General features: G+C 41.3%; 1 protein-coding gene across 4 annotated transcripts in view; it reads left to right on the forward strand.

Annotated features, from left to right (window-relative positions):
- Positions 1-21458, forward strand: part of GRK5 (G protein-coupled receptor kinase 5) — a 159257-nt gene that overhangs the window by 120483 nt on the left and 17316 nt on the right. For 3 of the 4 annotated variants that reach the window (XR_013986355.1, XM_081005260.1, XM_081005259.1), the window contains exons 5-12: positions 2598-2698; positions 5423-5515; positions 7810-7873; positions 9489-9629; positions 10584-10774; positions 13642-13679; positions 15028-15117; positions 16164-16372. Coding sequence is in view for 3 of the 4 variants with exons in the window: in XM_081005260.1 (XP_080861386.1) it covers positions 2598-2698; positions 5423-5515; positions 7810-7873; positions 9489-9629; positions 10584-10774; positions 13642-13679; positions 15028-15117; positions 16164-16372 (927 nt within the window). In the remaining variant the exon portion in view is untranslated. Of the gene's footprint in view, positions 1-2597; positions 2699-5418; positions 5516-7809; positions 7874-9488; positions 9630-10583; positions 10775-13641; positions 13680-15027; positions 15118-16163; positions 16373-21458 lie in introns of those variants that run through there. The other variant, XM_081005261.1, reaches the window with a different exon arrangement.

Raw genomic sequence — 21458 nt, forward strand, 5'->3', positions numbered from 1 at the left:
AGGAGACTTCCCATGATATTGCATCCTTTTCAAAACAACAGATCAAGGACCTGTCAACATTAAGCATTGTTTAGCTGTCAATCCACTCCCCCCTCCCTTCATATTAGCCCAGAGAAGTCCACACCACTCAAATCTGTATTTGAGGGGCAACTTTGGTCTTTTATGTTCATACCAGCATGTCTCTTGTGTTTGTCCCTGCCTTCTAATTTGTTGATTCTGTTATACTTATTTGTTATACTTATCTGTGTGCGTGTTTCTTTAAAAAAACAAAGCTGTCCAGGAAGTGCACAAAAGAACACAGTCAGGCAATTGCAAATTCTCAGCACATACTTTTCAGATTGCTGTGAAATATCTTGTGTAAAAAAAATGTAAGGTGGTTTTCTTGTCCAGTTTTCTGTTTTTTTGCAAATTTGAGGGATGAAAAGAAAAACTTTATATATAAAACTATGTTCCTCTGTTCGGGGTGCTGCTGTAAATAAGTGCACACACAGCTGTAAAAGAAATGAAATCACTGAGGAAGTAGTGGGCATGAAAAGGGGAGTAGCAGAAAGCGATTATTGATCCAACCACCTCAAAAAAGCAAAACAAATTGTCTGCTCCTCCAAGTGGCTTGGAGCCCTCTTCCCCCCAATTTATCAGATTACCCTTTTATCAGAATTTCTCAAGTAAGTATATGCAGCACCGACTATGGAATTTGTTGCAAATGATAGTATCTGATTGTCAGAGGTAGTAATGCCTTCTGACACTGGACTGCTCCTACTTAATGTGAATATGGCAGAGAGATACAAGGATCCATTCCCATCTTGCACACATTCTGTTGCCGCATCTGCAATTTTTCTATGCATGTTGCAGATGTGTGGTGGGATGTGTGCATATCCAGAGGATAGCTCAAACATCAAAAGAGAGCTTATATGTTACATAAAATTATAAATCTTTACTCTTTGGAGTTTACATATGTGAGTATACACCCACAAGCAACTATTCATACAACCAGTGCTATAAATTATAAAAGCATACTATAAATTAATCACTTTATTTACATTTTTAAAAATACTCTATTCGAACTGTTACATTTTAGGTTTTGAATTTAGTAACACTATAAATAAAAATAAAACTCTTGACCAAAAGTTGGTTTGGGTTGTTGCATAATGCTATTTCTGTCTGCTACCTTGCATGGTAGGAAGCTCCTATGGCTGCCTTCTTAAGCATGAATTTCCTTGTGAGGGGAAAGAACTGGAGTCTTATGAAGTGATTTGTAATATCTGATTGCTTATTAATAATACAACATTGAACAGAGGAAGCAGCAAAGCACCAGGCATCCTCGCTTTTAAAGCAGGATTGTTTCCACAAATACAAGGCTCTGCATTTGATCCTTCTTTTGCTGGTTATATTCAGGCTGCCATATTCCATCTCTCTAGAGAATATACTCACAGAGGAAGGGAGACAGAGCACTGATTTTAGCTCCTGTTCTTTCTCATGCCAGATGTGTCACAACTTTAAATAGCCATTAGCCAACAGCACCATTAAAAAGGCAACCATACCTCATGAAACCCTCGAGGTAGTCATCGATGCTAGACTTAAAACAAATTCCACAAAAACAGGACCAGCACTCCCTCTGGGAGCACATTCAGGTGGTGAGTGCCAACGAGATTGTCACCAAAATGGAGCCACTTGAGAAACAAGAGGGAAAGTATCGGTATGCTTGGTGTTTCAGAAGTGCAAAACAAAGAAAAACCGAAAAACCCTCCCCCCCCCCCACAACAAAAGTCCAGTCCAGTGAGAAGAACTAAGCATGTTCAGTAACTATAGGGTGCTAACTGTTAGAGAAGAAAACTGTTGGAAGTAGGAATGGCTGCTGGAAGAGGGTAGGGCTGGCCGATGGGCTGACTCCTATTAGGAAGTGGGGAATAACAATAATGCTTTGAGAGTCCCACAATATTCATTCATTTGCAGCTAACTGGCAGATATCAACAACACAACTGAATTGAATTTTATTATTTCGGTCACAGACCGTTCCAGCCCACATACAATATCAAGGAAGTCATAAAACACGATAGGGATACATTTGAATTTGCAGTTAGGTATAACAGAGACAATACAGATATAGCAACAGTTTAAAAATATATAAATTAAAACTTAGTCACTAAGCTATAACCTAAAATTATCATTTAAAACCTTAATCATTTTGATAGCACAGCTTGTTCCCTAAGTTTTATGGCAATCGCACAGAATTTGGCTACCCGTAACATGATCTCAGGATCCTAAAACACAACACTTTTAGGGAGATTTTGTGGAGGGTTCTAGAATATCTCTAAACAGGGTCTCTATATTTAAGAAGGAAAAGAAGGTGGACTGGCTACATCTTGGCTTACTTTAGCGGGTTCTCGTTTGTGCTGCAAATAAGTCCCAGATTCTTTCGTGTGATGAAATGTGTGTTTCCGTTTAAAATACTGCATTCACGAGCCACAGGGAGATAAATTCTGGCGTTGTTTTCTTAAGACTGCAAATATTTGTCTATACATGAACCTGGTTGTCAATGGAATGCTTTCCCCTATCACAAAGCTAATGTGTTGCTTAATCTCTTTGCTTTTTTGTAGTCTCCAGTTTATGTAGCAGAAGTCGGTCAAGATCTTGTCCAGCAGACAGAAGAAAAACTTGAAAACAGTCCCTGTAAAGAGCTATTCTCACCTTGTGTGAAGTAAGTTAGGGGTATTTCACTGTTGCTGTCCGAAATATTCTTTTCCAATTAGGTACCAGTTAAAGGCTGAGTGTTTCAATTTGTCTCAGCTTCTTATTTGCTGCTCGAAACGAACATTTGTTATCTTAAGGGCTTTATACAGGCAATGTTTTTGTGGGTTTTTTTGTGAAGAGGGGAATTTAGTGTGTCCAGTGTTAAACACAGCTGGTTCTGATTGATTTGATATTTGTCCTGTATTTGTGGCCCCTTAATGTAATGAGAATAACAAGAAGGTAATACTCAATAAGCCAAAACTGAAAAGGAATCAGTACTAGGTCCAACTCTTCTATTGGCATCCTTTACTTGTTTTCTTTAAAAAAATTATCCAGTAACACCCACAACCCCTGCAACATACACTTAGCATTTTAAAAACTTCTTTTGAACTCCCAATAGTTTGCAGTGGGATAGCATATTTGGCTGAATGCTGTCGGCTGTGCCACTCATTTGTCTTTAAAGCCATATAGTAAGAAACGCCAGAAAACAGCAAGTCAATCCCCTCTCCTGAACCTTGTCATTTTTCATTTTGTTAGCTAAGTGGTATAACATCTGCTTTGCATCCAGAAGGTCCCTGACTCGGTCCCTGGCATCTTCAGGGTAGGGCTTGAACAGATCTCCATTTAAATCTTGGAGAGTTGTTGATAGTCATCATAAAAAATACTGAACTAAATGAACCAATGGACCATATAAACTGACATCTTCCTTTCTTCTTACACTCATAAAACTTCCTATTTGATCTTCCTGTACTTCCCTCTCCTAAAGGCATGAGTGAACATTATAATAATAGCAGTAACAAGGGGTGGGGGGGGGATGTGTCTGTTTCTTGCTAGGGAAAAGGATTTTCCTTTACAGTGAACAGGGAAGTGCCAGCCCTGATTGGTGTAGAACTAATAGAGAAATACAGGGTTTCTTTTTCTCTGCCAGGGTCCCTAGTGAAATACGTAACATTGGCCACAACTTGGCAATGTGCATACATGTGACAAAATAGGTTTTTCACTCATGATGGTGAACATGCTTTGCCCATGCTTTTTCCTGTGTATGTATGGGGTATTGGAAGGTCCTGTACAAAACCCAACCTTCGTGTTGTTTACAGATGGGTAGCCGTGTTGGTCTGCCATAGTCGAAGTAAAAAAATTTCCTTCCTGTAGCACCTTAAAGACCAACTAAGTTAGTTCTTGGTATAAGCTTTCGTGTGCATGCGTATCTGAAGAAGTGTGCATGCACACGAAAGCTTATACCAAGAACTAACTTAGTTGGTCTTTAAGGTGCTACAGGAAGGAAAAATTTTTTTACTTCGTGTTGTTGACAGTCTACATCAATATATTCTAGCCAAAACAGCAAAACAAAAAGCTTCAAATCCTCGTGCTTCCAAGGGAGGTGCAGGGAATCCACATCCCTTTCAGACTGAATTGCCTCCCATTCAAATTGGAGAGGGAGGGGGGATGAATTAATTGGCTGTTAGCCTATGTGGACAAAAGACTGTGCAAATGCTGCTGTGCACCATGGCATTGAAATGTACATGTGTTGTGTCATCCTATTGTCTGTGAAAGGGCTTATCGATTTTCGCAAAGTCGCAGCAATTTTGCTATTGTACCAAAAAGGTCTGCATAAAAAGATTTGCGTTGCAAACCCTAGTTCCCGTGTTTGTCGGGACAGTGGGACCTTAAAATAACAAAAAATATCAAAAGCCAGGGATCATTGAAAGCCGTCACCATGTAGTCTCTGTTGGCTGGGCGGCTTTTGTTGCTCCCGGATGGTTTAAGTGGGTATTTGCAAAAATAGACCAGTAGTTCTGCTTATGTGTTTGAATGACTTTGTCCTGCTTTTATTTTTCTCTTTGCCGGGGAAGAAAATGAGAATCATTCACAATGTTAACAATGAGCTGGTTTTGTCCCCTTGGCTTTGTTTGTATCAAGTAGGGATACTGCCATGCAGTTATGAAAAAGGCAGAGCTGAGCTTGGTGTTCAAAGCTGTGCCTTGTTCCTCTGCTGTATACTGATTTCAAAGCATGGGATTTATTGGTAAATCTTGCCTTTTAAGACCAGAAGAAGAGTCTGCAGGCTCACACCAATAGCCCATCTAGTCCAACGTCCTGTTCTCACAGTGATTGACAAACCAGCAAGCGGATTCAAACACGATCAGCCTCTGCTCCTGTGGTTTCCAGCAACTGGTATTCATTGTCAAAGTACAAAACTAAAACTCAAAGAGATACATGAAAGGCAGCCATTGTTCCTTTAAAAAAAAAAAGAATTGTTCTTAATTATCTAGTTGAAATAAACCAGCTTTGCATAGCATTTAATTAGCTATGTACATTCAGGTGTGCATGAAGAAACCCTGCATTTTTTGCTCAGTGAATCAGACTGTTGCAATACCTTTAATACAGAGTTTACTGGCAAGGGTAGAAACTATAAACACTGGTTGGTAGAGCATGTTTTGGTTTATCAGCAAATATCATAAAACCCAGGTGTTTGAGAACTGCTAACCTCCTAAAATATTAACAATTACTCATACCATCAACATCCGCAGAGTTTGACATTAACAATAACATGCTATATATTTTTAATGTATTTACATTTGAACTTGTGGAAATTCACCTAAGCAGCCTCGCTTCAAAGAGACTAGAGTACGTCTTCATAATGAGACTCGGGATTGTAAAATGTTTGTCTTGTCTTTTTCATCTGAGACAGATCTGTTCAAGACTACCTAAGTGGAGAACCTTTTCGAGAATATTCAGCCAGCATGTACTTTGATAGATTTCTCCAGTGGAAATGGCTGGAAAGGTAAGTGGTCCAGGTGGGCGTTGTATGTTTTTATTCCATGATGGGACTTAGGAAAGGATAGGGGAATAATAATGTTAATAGGACTTCTAGCACTTGCAAATGAATTGAAGTTCACTCTTTTTGACTGCCCTTGGACAATGGGGAGACTTTGTCCAAACTTTTCATGCTAATCATAAATGTAAGCCCATGTTCTTTATTTTTAATATTAAGAAGCTAAATACTCAGTTAAGAATATTCAGTTACTAGAATAAACAAAAGCAGGGATAAAGGACAGCCCTGGTTAGTACCCTACTTCAATGGAACTTGGTCCATTGGGTAAGTGTGTGTGCTAGGCAGCTGCACCAACTTTATGAGGCTGAGGTGTTTTCAGCCCCCTCAATATCTTTGGGCAGGCGGCCGGGTCACCTCAGTGTTGAGGGGAGATCTGAGTACAGCACTGCGTCAGTGGCTGAGTCCTCCTGACCGTGAGAGAGGAGGTTGTTGAAGCCACATTTTGCTGAGTTCCCTGCCAAGGTTGCAGCGTCACACGCATTACATCAAATGTGCATGATGGGCCCCCTCAATCTTGGATGCAAGTCGGCGTCTCTGATACTAGGATGGCAGCCTAACTCTCCCAGACCGCACATATAACTAATGCAGGAATTTTACACTTTGGCATAAGGTTACCAGATTTTTTTCAATGAATCCGGGGACACTTTTCAACTTCAATGGATTTTGTATGGGGACTGATTTGTAAATCCAGGGACTGTCCCCGGGAAATGGGGATGTCTGGTAACCTTACTTTGGCATATTCCCAGTTTTGGCAACAATGCATCAATTACTGTTGCTTTTACTGGGTTTTTCTTTGGTTTGTTCTTTTTTAGTATCCATTCAGACTTTTTATATTTTTAAAGCTGCCAACTGTTGAGTCGAGGTATTTGTTGTATTGTTTTGGGGGGGGTTAAGCGCATCTCCCAGTTGCTGCCTGCCACACAAATACTTCCTTTTCACTATTGAGTAACTGCAGGCAAGACAACACCCACACATCTGGGATTAGAGAAAAGGGCCATGAGGGCAGATGGGTGTGGAGCCTAGTCTAGCTGCTGGTACGTCTCACTTTCAAAATTTAGCATGAATGTTTCAAGGCAAGACTTCTGAATACAAGCCTGAAGGCTGCAAGTTTCACTATCCTAGTGTTGCTGTCTTTGATAGCCCTAAGCTCACCCTCAATGTAATAGCACGCCGCCCCCTGGTGGCTCGATCAGTTGTGGCAGGAAAGCAATAGTAACGATACTCCTTTGAGTAGCAGTTGTGGATGTTCATTTAATTGCCCCCTGAAGAACAAATGACAGCGATGTTCTTTTTTATATATATAAAAAAGTGAGGTGCTGGAAGAAAGAGGACCCATTTCCCCCTTGGATTTCAGAAATCCAGTTATAAGTGAGAGTTCGATGGTCCAGGCTTGACTTTTCTTCAAAATATCCCCTGAACCTGGATGGGATAGATGGAGTTAGTTCCACAGTTGAAATGTCTTCAGCAAGGAGCTGGTGAGGCAGTAGTAAAGGAAGCTGCAACTGTGGCTTCACTGACCACATGTAGCAGTGATGTAGTGGAATAGGCCCAGATTAGGTCAACAGAATATTTTGATAATCAAGTTGGCCCTTAATATTTCCTTGAGGGAGAATTGCTGTTATCAGCACCCTAACTGCTACTCAAAGGGTGCTTCCGGACCATCACAATTTGGGGGTAGAATTTAATCACATTCCAGCAGATTGAGTACAGGGCGTACAAGCCTCTCTCTCCTGATGGGCAATAGAGGTGTCCATGTACTCAAGTTATTTGCCATAGAACAGGGCTGGAGAAGCTATGACCCTCCAGAGGTTTGTGGACCACAAGCCTCATCTTTCCCGACCGTTGGCTGTGCTGGGTGAGGCTAGTGGGAATTGGGAGTTGAGCAACATTTGGAGGGTCAGGTTGGTCTGCCCTGTAGGAACAGGAAGCAAATTGCTTGTGTCTAATAGCTCCACGGGGCTATAATGAACAGTGTCATTTGAGAAATGTGAAAAACCTGCAGAATTTCGAAACAGCTGGTAATACTATCATTGTGCATTGCTGTAGGAATGGCTGACTTAACTTTTCTTTTGTTGAGCTAATAGCCTGGGATGGTGAGCTAATGGTTAGGGGATGATTTTCTTCAAATCACCTTTAAAGCAACATTCTTTTTTTATTCTTCTTTTTTCTTTCTTCAAAGATAGCATTAAGCATTTTATCTCTTTTCTCTCTCTCTGTCTCCCATTCCCAATCTTTTTTTTCAGACAACCAGTAACGAAAAACACATTTAGGCAGTACAGGGTATTAGGAAAAGGTGGATTCGGGGAGGTAAGTAGTTCTGGAAACTTCTGTTGAAAACAATGTGTTCCTCGGAAGAACAGTAAGCCAGCCCCACAAATATCTGATGGACTGAGCATGAAAATGTTAAGGACTGTGTGATTTCCATGATTTAAGGTTAAAGAATCTTTAAGCTTAAGCCATAGATGGTGTGCATCAGGCTGTGTTTTTGAGATAGTACATGTTTACCTGTATGTAAATATAAAACACTAGTAAACCATATTGCTTGAGAGAAAAGCAACATCTCAGTAGTAGAGAATCTTCTCTGCATGTAAAAGATCTCAGATCCAATTCTTGGCATCTCCAGGTATGTCTGGGAGAGGTGTCTGCCTGAAACTCTGAAGAGCTGCTTTCAATCAGTGTAGCCAATACTGGGCTAGATTGACCAATGGCCTGAGTTGGGATATGGCGACTTCTTATGTTCCTTTGTTGAAGAGGCTTCCAAGACTCCTTTATTGCATCCTGTTTCTGTGGTTGCTCTTTTGAAAAGTGAGGGTTGCATCTCAACCCCTTGGTTGGCTGCAGCAGGGTCTTCTTCTGCCTCAACCCTCCAGAATGGGAACTTGCATTTTCTGTAGGTCCCAGAACCTCTTTCAGCCCAAGGGCCACAGCCCCTTCTACACAGCCTTCCTGGGGCCACAGCCCAGTGGTGGGCTGCACTCGAGACAAAAGCGGGAGCAGTGAATGCAAATTGTACCTTTGTACAGTAGGCTAGTGTCTAGGTACATCCCCATGCACCTTCTAGTCTCTATCCAGGCAAACAAGAAATACAGTGGTGCCCCGCAAGACGAATGCCTCGCAAGATGAAAAACTCGCTAGACGAAAGAGTTTTCCGTTTTTTGAGTCGTTCCACAAGACGAATTTCCCTATGGGCTTGCTTCGCAAGACGAAACGTCTTGCGAGTTCTTGCGAGTTTGTTTCCTTTTTCTTAAAGCCGCTAAGCCGTTAATAGCAGCTAAGCCGCTAATAGCCGCTAAGCCGCTAATAGCCATGCTTCGCAAGACAAAAAACCCGCAAGACGAAGAGACTCGCGGAACGGATTAATTTCGTCTTGCGAGGCACCACTGTATTAACAGAGCTGAAGAACACATTCTAACCAGGCAAAGCATTCAAAGAATGTGCAAAGAAGGTCTGGGAAGGGTGTGGCTGAGGTATGGAGAGTCTCAAATGCTAGATGGAGAGGCCAGGAGGGCCAAATTTTGGGTGCCAGGCCTGAAGTTCCCCATCCCATTGTTAGAGGTTATTCTGGTCAGTGTCTCTCAGTTTAGGATATTCAATGAGTTCTGTAGCTCAATGCGCTCTGAATTTTCCTTCAAACTTTGCTCCTTGTCCCATACCGAAGTTCATCTATTAGTTAGTCTCTTCAGTTAGTTCTGAATTTCCTTTAAAAGTAAGATGGGGGGGGGGTTTCAGATAATACAGTTTTATCAAGAAGTGATTTTGGTAACATAGGCATCAATCCTAACCCCACCTACCTTGGAGCAAGCCTTGTCGAATGCAACAAGACTTCCTTCTGGACTGTCATGGTCAGGATTACCAGTTTTAAATTCCTCCTGCATAACCCCCCCCCCTCCACAATTTGTTGATGTTGTTGTTTTCCTTCTAGGTGTGTGCTTGCCAAGTAAGAGCAACTGGGAAAATGTATGCATGCAAAAGATTAGAGAAAAAAAGGATAAAGAAGAGGAAAGGTGAATCCATGGCCCTAAATGAAAAGCAGATTCTAGAAAAAGTCAATAGTCAATTTGTAGTAAGTATTGCCAAATTTGCAATGGGCACAGGCTTTCCATTGGGCGGCACACCCATCAAGGAATGGCATTAGTCACAGGAAGTGTATAATGCTTCCAGAAAATATCTCGCCTCAAGCCAACATTCTGAAGTTGGCTGTACAGTATATGATATGTTTTGTCACTCCCAGTACAGCCTCTTCTGTGCATCATTCTTTGATAGTCCAAAACGTCAGGGCGTCTCGTGCTTCATTTGTCAGACCTTGAGCTGCTGCAGACATAGGAGATGCAGGAGTAAATTGAGAAGATCAAACCCAGAGCAGCACAGGAAGCCAAACCACCACCACCAATGATAATTGTGTAAAAAGTGATTGATAGTTAAACAAAACATGGCTGCATGTAAAATAATCTAAGGGGGAAGGTCTACTGCTGCCATCTGCAATAAATTATCTGTTTTGTTCTGATGAAGTATGAAATAGGGTGCAGTCTAGGATATCTCGTCATAGTAACGTAATAATCTGAGCTGTTTGTAGAAATTGTTGTGATTGCTACAGAAGAACGGCTACCACAGCTTTATGTGCTATCTTGTGTTGTTCAACTATAATCACTTTTTACATGATTGTTATTGTTTTTTGGGGACTCCTGTAACTTGGTCTGTTGTTTCTCATTCTTTTGGGGACTGTCTCCTTTGTTTTGGTTGTCATCAGGTCTCTACTTTTGCTGAAAAAATATTCATGGCAGCATGACACTATGGACCTGCAAGTGATAATCTTTATGAAAACGACCTAGTACCACATTGCTTCCAAATTTTCAGAGTTTTGTTTTTTAACCCTTGACGATTTGCCTATCTCCCCTTTGGCTCCATTCAATCATATGATACTTTATGTCATTCCAAATGCAGAACATTAGCAATGAATGAATATGTGTGCACCAAGCACCTGTCTTTGTGCTTTAAACTATCCCAACTGTTCTTCTAGGTCAACTTAGCCTATGCCTATGAAACAAAGGACGCACTCTGTTTAGTTCTAACCATAATGAATGGGGGTGACCTGAAGTTCCACATCTATAATATGGGGAACCCAGGCTTTGAGGAAGAAAGAGCCTTGTTTCATGCAGCAGAGATTCTTTGTGGCTTAGAAGACCTGCACAAAGAGAACACTGTGTACAGGTAAATATCATTCTGGTGTGTTCAGAAACTTGTTGCAGAGTCTGTTTTATTTTCCTGAGACTTTACATAGATATTTATGATATGCAGAACCACCTCCATGTTTTGTGCTTGTGAGTGAGCTTTTCAGGAGTATCACATAAGGACCCACACATTGAAATTTTATGTAGAAGCTGCTCATCCATTAAATAATGAAAGCCATCTACTTAGAAATTGAAGATCCTGTATGTGGATCTGTCTGGAAAATGTTACAATCCTTACCTAGTTTCCCCGCCTGCGACAGCCGTAAGATTCCTATATTCAGTCCCCAGCCTCTCTGTCAAAAAGGCTCTTGAGTAACAAGGCTGGGACCTCTGCTTAAGACTTCGGGAAGCTGTGTTATATGGTTACCAGATTTTTTTCAATTAATCCAGGGACCCTTTTTTTTTTTTTTTTTTTTTTTTGAAGCTGAGTAGCAACAGGGAGACAGTAGTCGGGATGGTGAGGCAAAAGACCCTGGGTCCAAGCACACATGCATATTGTATAAAGGTGCAAAGCCCTTCTTTCACACCCTGTGAAACATAAATGCGCAGAGTTTTTAAAAAAACTGGGGAGTGGCACGCCGCGCGCCCATGACTCCCAAGCCTTCCCTGATGTCCTTTCCCCTTCTCCCTTTGTTTTGAAAGATCATGGAGGCTTGGGAGCCACGGGCAGGCAGTTGTTGCCCAGGAGGGGCCAGCCTGTTAGCGCAGTTGGCTCTGGCTGGCTTCAGGAGCTGCTCGCTGCTGTGGTGCAAGAAACATGGTGGGTGCCACAGCAGCGAGCAGCTCCTGAAGCCAGCCAGAGCCAACTGCGCTAACAGGCTAGCTCCGGGCTGCTGAGGCTGCTGCTGCCATGTTTCCCGGGGACAGATTTGCAAATCTGGGCTATGTTATAATGATTAGTTATCTGACTTTATAGACTCATATGTTCAAGAGTTTCAGCCCTAGGATTACAAGGGAAGGGGCCATAGCTCTGTGACAGAACAGATAGTCTGTATGCAACGTGGACTTCATTTTACTGGTGGAGAAATAGGAGGCAGGACTATTTTGTGATGCACCGGGAGTCAACTTCTCCTTGATCTCGAAGAGGATAATTTATCAAAGAGATCCTTTTTCAAAGGGACCAGAGCCTGGTGTCAAAGATCAAAATGGTTGGGCACCTCCAGCAGGGGTCCCACTGGCAAACCTCCTGGATGGGCTCTCACCACTGCAACCTGCTTGTTCACCTGCATCATGCCCTGACTCAGAGGGAGATGAGCAAGCAGAAGGCAAAGAAGGTGAAAAGCAGTTTGTAGCAATGATGAGCTGGAGGAGCAGCAACATAATGACCACGAGTGGTGGAGTCACTAAGGGAGGGAGACCATCGAGGGCATCTTGCTCAAGAACCCCTACAAAACATGGAAGTAGCACTGGATAAGACACAAGTGTCTTATCTGTCCTGCCAAGTACATGTTTGAACTTCCACGAACATTGTAAGAATTTCCCCCTATTTTGTTTTATTTTATTATTTTGCAATAGTGGGGGTATTGCCCCTTAGCTACCGATCAACAGCCTACATGTAGAATGCAAGAGAATTAAAACATTTTGGACTCGTCAAGGAAACGTTTAAAATTGGAACGAAGAGGTTTGTTGAGAATGACCTTTCATCCCACCTCTCCAAAGCGAATCTTTTTGTTAGCACTGAGAATAAGCATACAGTAGTATTTAAAATAAAGCCATCCATTTTCTTCTGCCTTCTCTCACCCTTCACATATTTTCTCAGAGTTGTTTGTTTGAAAAGTAGGCCTGGTCCCATTGGTTTATCTTGTGAAGTTTATCTTGTGAGGTCAATAGGGATTTAAACCAACAAAAGGAAGGGAACAAAAATGTTCTTCGTACATGTGCCTTGGCTTATAATAATAAATAATGTGCATGATATGTTTTGAATAAACAAAAAAGTTCCCACTTGATTAGTAAGGGGAAACCACTAAGTTTTCTGTCCGGTGATCGCAAAACCTAAAATCATTTAAAAGGGAGTAAATTAAAGCTCTGTATAATGGGTGGTCCTCTCACAGTGCAAATTGCTCTAACAATCAACTTGGAGAATTAAAGTCTAGCCAATTCACATGGTTGTTTCTGTGGTGACAAAGATCTGTGTATCAGTTTGCCCACCTTATTGTCACATGGGGAGGTGTTTGAAGCAGCCCCTCCCAAATACAATAATCTGTGAAGCAATATTTTAACAAGTTTTCTCCAATGCATGAATTTAATAAAGCAAATAGTTATCCTTATAAAAATTGGGTGGTAAATAGACTTTTCGACCTCAGAAGTAAATATGTATAAATTGGCATTGTCTAAAAATAGGTTGTGAAATAATAATAGTGCAGTGGCTTTTTGAAATCCAGAAAGCCAAGTTGAGTGTGGATTTTTTTTTAGATGGTCAGCACCCCTTTGGTCACTTCCATACACTGGGGCAAGCTAGCCCATATTTATATGGGTGGCATATAAATAATAAAGTGGTTATAAAATTATTATTATTCTAATATTATGATGGTGGGTTAGACACTATCACCTACATGATTCTCAGAGTTCTCTGTCAACACAAATCTCATTGAACTGAATAACCTTGTGCCAGCAGAGCGGAATATTATTTGATGGACCGGGAGCTTCCATCTTGCAATAGTTTAAAAAAAAATAAAAATAAAAAATGATGTTTGAAATCTGTTTTCTGAGAATTGGCTCCCTGCTGTGTTATAGCTGGAAGGAAGCAGCATTCTGATGCCTTGCTATTCCTCCAATATCAAAGCTGCTTTCATACAAATAATTGCAATCTTTCCTCTTTCTTTCTCTCTCTCTCTCTCTCTTTAATAGGGATTTGAAGCCAGAAAATATCCTGTTAGATGATTATGGTAAGTCTGAGAGCTTTAGGCAAGGCCTTTTCTTCCACAGTAAAGTAGCTTACATTTAGTTGTATGACATGGTATTGTTCAGAGCCAAATCATTCTCTGAAGTGGGTAAGACATGGAGCAGCTTCCACTGCTTTTCTTGGGATATAGAAAAGGATAGACTTCCCAGAAAAGAGAGAGAAAAGAAACTGCTATTATGAAAATCAGTGGGTGTTAGGTTCAGGGCAACAGATCTGTAATAAGTAAAGTTGTTCATTCTCCTTATTACTTTGGGAATTTTCCTTAATAAATAATTATGGTGCTCAGATTTGTATGCTGCCCCCCACCCTGCCTTTGCAGAGGCACTCTATCCTACTTTTCGGAACCGTTTCCAAGATGAAACCCTGCGTTACTGTTTTTGATCAGCTGTGTCAAAACTAGTAAATAAAATAGGCACTGAGTGGGCGACAGTGAGAACAGGATTGCTGTACTAGATGGGTCATTGGCCTGATCCAGAAGCACTCTTTTTGTGTTATGTTCCCTGCTCTCAAGAGAGAAATGGTTTTGAGTTGTGCTTGGTTGTTCTGTATTCCTGTTCCTAGGAATACTATTCCAGAAAATAAAATCTCAGAGCCCAGAAATGAATGATGCTTTAGCCTGCTCTTGTCCACAAAGATGATGCAGGCCAGCATAGGCCAGCCAATCAGCTTCCTGCGGGGGAAAATGAAATCCTGATAGTTTAGGGTACCAGATCCCATGGAGGCTTTTACTTATACAGTCATATGCACAAAGGGCCCCTCTCTATTGACACTCACTTTGTGCACACAGGTGTCAGGGAAATTACTAGAAAGAGCATGCAGTTCTGGGTTCGGGCTCCCTAGTGTGTCTCTGCTCCTTGTTTCCATTCTGCTGTACACGAGAGCTGATAGTGCCCAAATTGGGATTATACGGAGCTTGATGAACAAATGCCCTGACCTGGAATAAGGCAGTTTCATTTGTTCCTTGATTGGTTTTTGAGATCTTTCAAAGAGCCAGTATCATTTTATTCCTTTAACGTGCTTAGATTTATTTTTTATGATGTGAATTTTTAGGAAAAAAAGATTTGGTTGTATCAGCTGATGGCAGGCCTTCCACCTGCTGAACAGTATGGGGACCAGTTTGGGGCAATTCTCCCTAACACTGTCTTCTCACTGCCCTGGGCTCCTCTTTCAGTATCTTATGGAGGGGGAATTCCCCAACTCTCTGGAGCAGATTTAGGGAGGTGTGGGGCTGAGAGATGCCTTATCACCAGCGGAATGATACAACCCATTGTTTTGTAGAGGTATATAGCTATGCTAGAACATTTGTGTTTTTTCCCTCCACCTCCTTTTAGGCCATATCAGAATATCTGATTTGGGTCTAGCTGTTAAAATCCCTGATGGTGAATCAATCCGTGGACGGGTAGGAACAGTCGGTTACATGGGTAAGTGATTTAGTACCTTATGTGTGTTGCTATCAAAACTGTCTTCTCAAACTTGGTAATGCAAAGTAATACCAAAAGGAAAAATAAAATAAAATAAAATCAAGCACAGCAAAGCAGTCACGAGCAAAAGGCTCTCTTTATTTTGATAAGTTTGAGAAAGATGTCATGACATAAAAGAAGTGTGAAATCCAGTGTAGCACTAAGTTTCTTTATTATTATTATTACAGTATTATTATTATATAATTTTTAAAATAATTTTTCTATTTTACAATTTAGAATATTCATTTAAACAACTTTAAAATATCAAGGACTTCCCTTCTTCTCTTTCCATGGTTCATTTTACATACCATAAATCCCTGCATATTTTACATAAACTAAACCATTCAGTGTTCCATTATTACAGCCATCAAAACTTGTTTACACTGTTGAATTTATCTTAATGCTGCCAACGTTTTCAAGTGTACACAAGTTTCAGTCCACATATTAGTCAAAGAGTTATATATCAGGGGTTGCACTCAACATACTGCAAGGTAAGTTGCTCTGTCAGCGCAAGGATTCATTCATTCAGAAGAAGAAGAAGAAGAAGAAGAAGAGTTTGGATTTGATATCCCGCCTTTCACTCCCTTTAAGGAGTCTCAAAGCGGCTAAAATTCTCCTTTCCCTCCCCCCCCCCCCCACAACAAACACTCTGTGAGGTGAGTGAGGCTGAGAGACTTCAGAGAAGTGTGACTAGCCCAAGGTCACCCAGCAGCTGCATGTGGAGGAGCGGAGACGCGAACCCGGTTCACCAGATTACAAGACTACCGCTCCTAACCACTACACCACACTGGCTCTCAATTCACAGTGGAACTTCCTCTCACCATGCTCCCCCAAATCCATTCTGGGGGTTCCCAGTAGCAGATGTAACATGTGAACCGATCCTTTTGCCAAATCAAAGCTTAGATGGAATCTTTTCTTTCATTCTTGAATTATGGCTGGTTATTTAGCCATGGGTGTGATGATGTCAGTTCAGAAATGGATCCCATCTACCTCTCTTGTTTTCCCAGCTCCAGAAGTCTTGAATAACCAACGATACACCCTCAGCCCTGACTACTGGGGGTTAGGTTGCCTGATCTATGAGATGATTGCAGGACAATCTCCCTTTCGCGGAAGGAAAGAGAAGGTGAAGCGAGAAGAGGTAGACAGGAGAGTCTTGGAGACCGAGGAGGTGTATTCCCATAAATTCTCTGAGGAGGCAAAGTCTATCTGCAAAATGGTAAGGGGGCTCTTTTTCTTTCTTTCTTTTTGGAGACGTGAAGCCCAAATTTGTTAGCAGCCTGCATTGAATAGGTAATTACAGTTGAAAAAGATTAATCCAATGTTAACGCTGTACTTCAGGAGTATGAAAATTAACCAGAGGTCATAGAAGTTGCACTGAATAATCATTTAGGTTTTTTAGTTTGCTCCCTCCCTAGTGATGTTTCTGTCACTTTACACAACAGAAAAGTATTAGCCATCCTGTGGCTCTGGAAAAAAACTTTTTAGGAGCTTCTAGTGTGTTGTCCGTGCCCTTGAGAGATAAGGGTAGCTTAATTAACTCTCCATACTAGTTCCAGAATTTTGAAGACCCTCAATCAAGGCACTTTCAGTGAACCCCTCCCCCCTAATCTGGGAGACCGGGGTCTCTCTTCAAAATGAATATTGAGGCAGTGGGTCCTTTGCTGATTTTAGCCCAAGAAAATGCCCAGTCTTGCCACACTTCAGAGCCCGCCTTGACTCACATTCACATGTCCGAACTGTCACGTGCTTTAATTCACTTGCACAACAAATTCAAATAGCTACGTTATTTTCAGTGAGGTGTGTGTACATACAAGTGTACATATTGAAATGTATCCATTTCCCACTACAGTCCTTTACATGTCTTCATCTTGAGTCCTAAACTTTTAGGAGACACAGGGACATGCTGTTGGCATCCATCTGTCTCAAGAGACAATGGAGTGTGCCCCTGGGGGTGAAGTTAAGCATTAAGCATTAAACCGCACCAAAGCGGCCTCCCTGGGCCGCAAGCTTGGGCAGTGTGTATGGAGGTCCTGGGCTGCCCAGATGACAAGAACCCCCCTCACAGCCTCACTGATGTGGTCCAAAGGAAAGCAGAGCAATATATTTAGCAACAGCTTGGCTGCAGGAGTTGCTGAAGATACCATCCAGCCATCTTAGGGACTCTGCTCTGGATTTGTGTGACGTTTACTCCTCAGCCTTTTCTTCTCCTTTCAAGGCTATGTTTCATTCAAATTAGCAAAAACTCAGTTTGAACACACTGGGATGCTCTGTGAAGAGACAAGAAGAGGGTTCTCCACACAGTCCCTTAACGGCATAAGGGATGAATAGCTTCTTGGTGATGCTTTCAACAATTTCTAAAGGGATATGGGCCACAAGAAAATGTCTGGGCTTTTCTCTTCATTACTGCAGTATGGCCATGTAGTAAGATTTCTTGGATTCATTTACAAAGTAATTTTTCTCTTGTCTTCCATTTCTGACATGGGTCAGCCATCTCCCATCATCCCTGATTGTTGACTGTGCTGACTGGTGTAGATGGGAATTGTCCTCCACAACATTTGGAGGACAACCACATTGGCTACCCTTGATCAGAATAATCTCCAGTTGTGACTGTGGCAGCCATAATGTCAATAACAGACACTTGAAGGAAGATTTCACCATTTATTCCATTTACTATATGTGCTCTTCCTGTTCCCACCTGTGAGAACTGTGAGACTTAACATGTTCACAGATCTTCTTACATGTTGTGATCTACTAAAGCTGTGCAAGAGCCAGTCCTGATCTCCTAATAACTTCCCTCAGTGATGCCTGTATTCTGTTGTATGCATTTCCACTGCCTGTCTGTCTATATTTTTCTAGCTTTGGGAACAGTTTAGTTGGATAATTTTTCCAAAAACAGTAGCCTGATCATTGACAGGACACAACAGGAGCTGTTCCTTACCACTGAAGCTGAGATAGATAGATAGATGATAGATAGATAGATAGATAGATAGATAGATAGATAGACTCACAGTATTGAACTTTCTGTTGCATGTATAGCTGAGACCTGATTATGTCCATTCATTTTTTTAAAAATGATTTTCTAATTACAAGCCTATACAAACATTTTTTGTTTACATGGTCTGTGTTAAGTTTTCCATTGCTGCCCTCTAATGGACAAAGAGAAGACAGCTGTATTGCAGCCAGTGCCGGATTTATGTATAGGCTAAGTAGTCTGAAGCCTAGGGCCTTTAAATCTAGGGGGCCTCGCCAGCCTGCCCTCTCCCCAGTGCTGCAGTCTCCCCTCTCCCAAAACTGCAAACCTAAGACTTCATGCAAGGGCAGGGCAACTCAGGCCCAGCAACTATGAGACTCAGGGCTAGCCAGTGGGGCCCAATTTGAAGCAGTGGGGCGCAAGTTGAAATTTTTTTTTTTGAAGGGCCCCAGTTCACAGCCAAAGTCTGCAAAAAATTATAGATATAAATAAAATCCATTTAGATTGCCCTGGTGCGGGGGGCCTTAGGAACAGCACGCGGGGCCCAATTTGGCCAAATTGCTCCAATTGCCTTAAGGTCAGCCCTGATGAGACTATGCAGGGGTTGGACTGACAAGCCCTGCACCTTCTAGGTCCCTGGTGTCACCATTCAGAATACAAACTCAAGGACTTGTTATGGAAATAAAGGAGGGCACTTATTGGAAATCAGTTTTGTCACATCCCCCCCCCAAACCCCGAGACAATGAGCCCAGCCACCTTTTATTCACAGTCGCATAAGCACTACACTACAGCATGGTCATAAACCTGTACGTCCAACCGCTGAAATATACACCCAATATGTAGCAATGGAGATTTATGTCACTGCTTTATGAATGAACTCTGTGTTGTATGAATGGACTCTGTATTTTGCGAATTACCTAAGAGCCACCAATACGGAGCTCTAGAATCTGACAGCTAACCAACTGAGTACTACCAAACAGCGACCCCTATTGCTGAAAGCAGGTAACCAGCAGGGAATGCTTCAGCTCAGCCTTTGCACTGTTGACTGAACACCCCCTGCTGTGCAGATAATGGAGAAAGCTCATAAATTGTATCCCTTCTGGCATCCTGGCCAACTCTATTATGCTGGTGTAAACCCTGGTGCACCAGAAGCCCAGAATAGCAGCAAATAAAATCCGCTCATACGTCAGTGACTGATAAGACTTGTCAACCAGTTCTTCCAAAGTCTTCCTAAATTATAAAGCTCCAAAATACAGGCCAAAAGAGAATAGGTCTGGGAAGAGCAAGGCATACAATCGGCACCACCAGTGAAAAGGACCTGCTCCGTGTAGCTCCTGCCCTGTCATTTGATAGGGTTCCCACTTGCCCTCCTTCTTGACATGGAATGCTCTCTATTGGAGTCTCCAGGTCCAGTACAAAGACCATAAGAAGGGAGAGCAGGAACCCTGAAGTTCCCAACAGCTGTTAATCAACCAAGCAGTCACACAGGTCACCTTTGTCACAGTCAGGACGCCTATGTCCTGGCCAGGCTTGTGCTCAATCTTGTTTTTGTACAATGTTGTTCGTTCTCAGTAACCAAAATTATATTATCAACATATATAAGCAGAAAAGTTGTTTTCCTTCATTTGCAAGGAATCGTACAAAACAAAGTGGCACTAATAAAGAAAAGTTCCAGGGTGGCAACAGAAAGCAAACTAAAAATGCTTTTGCAGTTCATCAGAACTATCCAGCAATATCAAGTAATATGAAAACTGGTGCTATTAACAGTAATCCTTCTAATTGGTTAATTGGTTCGGCAACTTCCATGTACATGACATGTGATGCTAATTATTTCCCCAAAGAGTTAAATGATAACTGATCAGAGGCAGCTACAATTGGCAACAAAATATCTGTGAAAGGAAGAGGAGCAGGTTTACTCAAGTGTGTTGCAGGCAGAAATACTGTTTGTAATGAAGTGAGAGCAGTAGTTTACTTGCTCAAATTAACAAATAAGAAAGTTTTAAGAATTTAAATTCTAGATTAAAATTGATTACTTAATTGAGAAGGGGATTGTAATAAAAACACTGGGGTCTAATTTGAATAGTATAGTGCCTGGTATCTGGTGGGCAATCTCATCCTTTATTTCCACACTGTGGCTGCAGACCAAATCACCTGTCAAGAGAGTTATGAGCTTCAGGTGAGGGTCAGATGCCTTGTCTTTTTTTTATAAAAAAAAAAGATATTTATTGGGGAAAAATTTAGAGTTACAAAAGAAAACAAAATAGAAAAAGAACAAAGAAAGAACAAAGAAAAACACAAACCACATCCAACAATACAAATTCAAAAAAAACACAAAAATACACTGCAAACATTTAAAAACAAATCCATTATTCTCAAATCCTCAACTGTCATTACCGTCTTTCTTTGACCTCCTCCTCCCTTTTTTTGTATCCTAGTTGTTAATTGTTGCAGCAAATCCTTTCCATATTTCATAAAATTCTGTCATTACATTGCCTTAAACTATTTTAATCTTATCTTACTATAAAAAACCTTGAAACTTAAAACTTAAATCTTATTTTTACCAACTTCTCATAACCATAATATTCTTACATAATTCTTTAAACATTTTTACTAAAGCCAAGTAATTTCATTCCAACATTTTTCTAACATTCATCAATTTTATAAAACAATCCTAGTAGTATTTTTCTAACATTCATCAATTTTATAAAACAATCCTAGTAGTAAAAAAAGAAATAAAAACAATCCAATCTTCATCCAGCGTCCCTTCCTCCTGGTCCCGGGTTTTGTCAGTCCTTATTATCCCATCGATCTAGCGCATTAACCTGGTAACCTTATATCCGAGGCCCTTAAGTCTCTTCCATGTCCCTTCCGCAGCTCTTCTTCATATTTGTAACTGTATTTTCCCTTGTCTCCTGGTCGTTTCACTCGTGGGAACTCCAGCTGAACAATATTTTTGACCCTTCTCGACAGATCAGCCCCTTTTCCATAATCCACACTAAATTCCATGTGGTATTTAAGAACATGTTTCAAAATCCCTTCAAAATTAGGAGCCCCCACAATCCCAGACATCTCACGGCCCATTGCCAGACTTGAAAAGTCCAAACATCCCTGCATAGGGGGGTCTATCCAGTCCCCCATTTCCAAACCAAACCAAACTTTTTCTTTCCAAATCTGGCTTTTTCCAAGTTCATTTGTCAAATCCGAAAGCTCATGTTCCTGTTGGGCCTGTTCTGTCAGGGCACACTCCTGATTTAATTCCTGGGTGGGCTCCACATATTTTCCCACGGCCTGTTCAAAATTTCCCACTGCCTGTTCAAAATTTCTAATCGAA

This window comes from Podarcis pityusensis (genome assembly GCF_964106645.2).
Source record: "Podarcis pityusensis genome assembly, chromosome: 5".
Classification (NCBI taxonomy): domain Eukaryota; kingdom Metazoa; phylum Chordata; class Lepidosauria; order Squamata; family Lacertidae; genus Podarcis; species Podarcis pityusensis.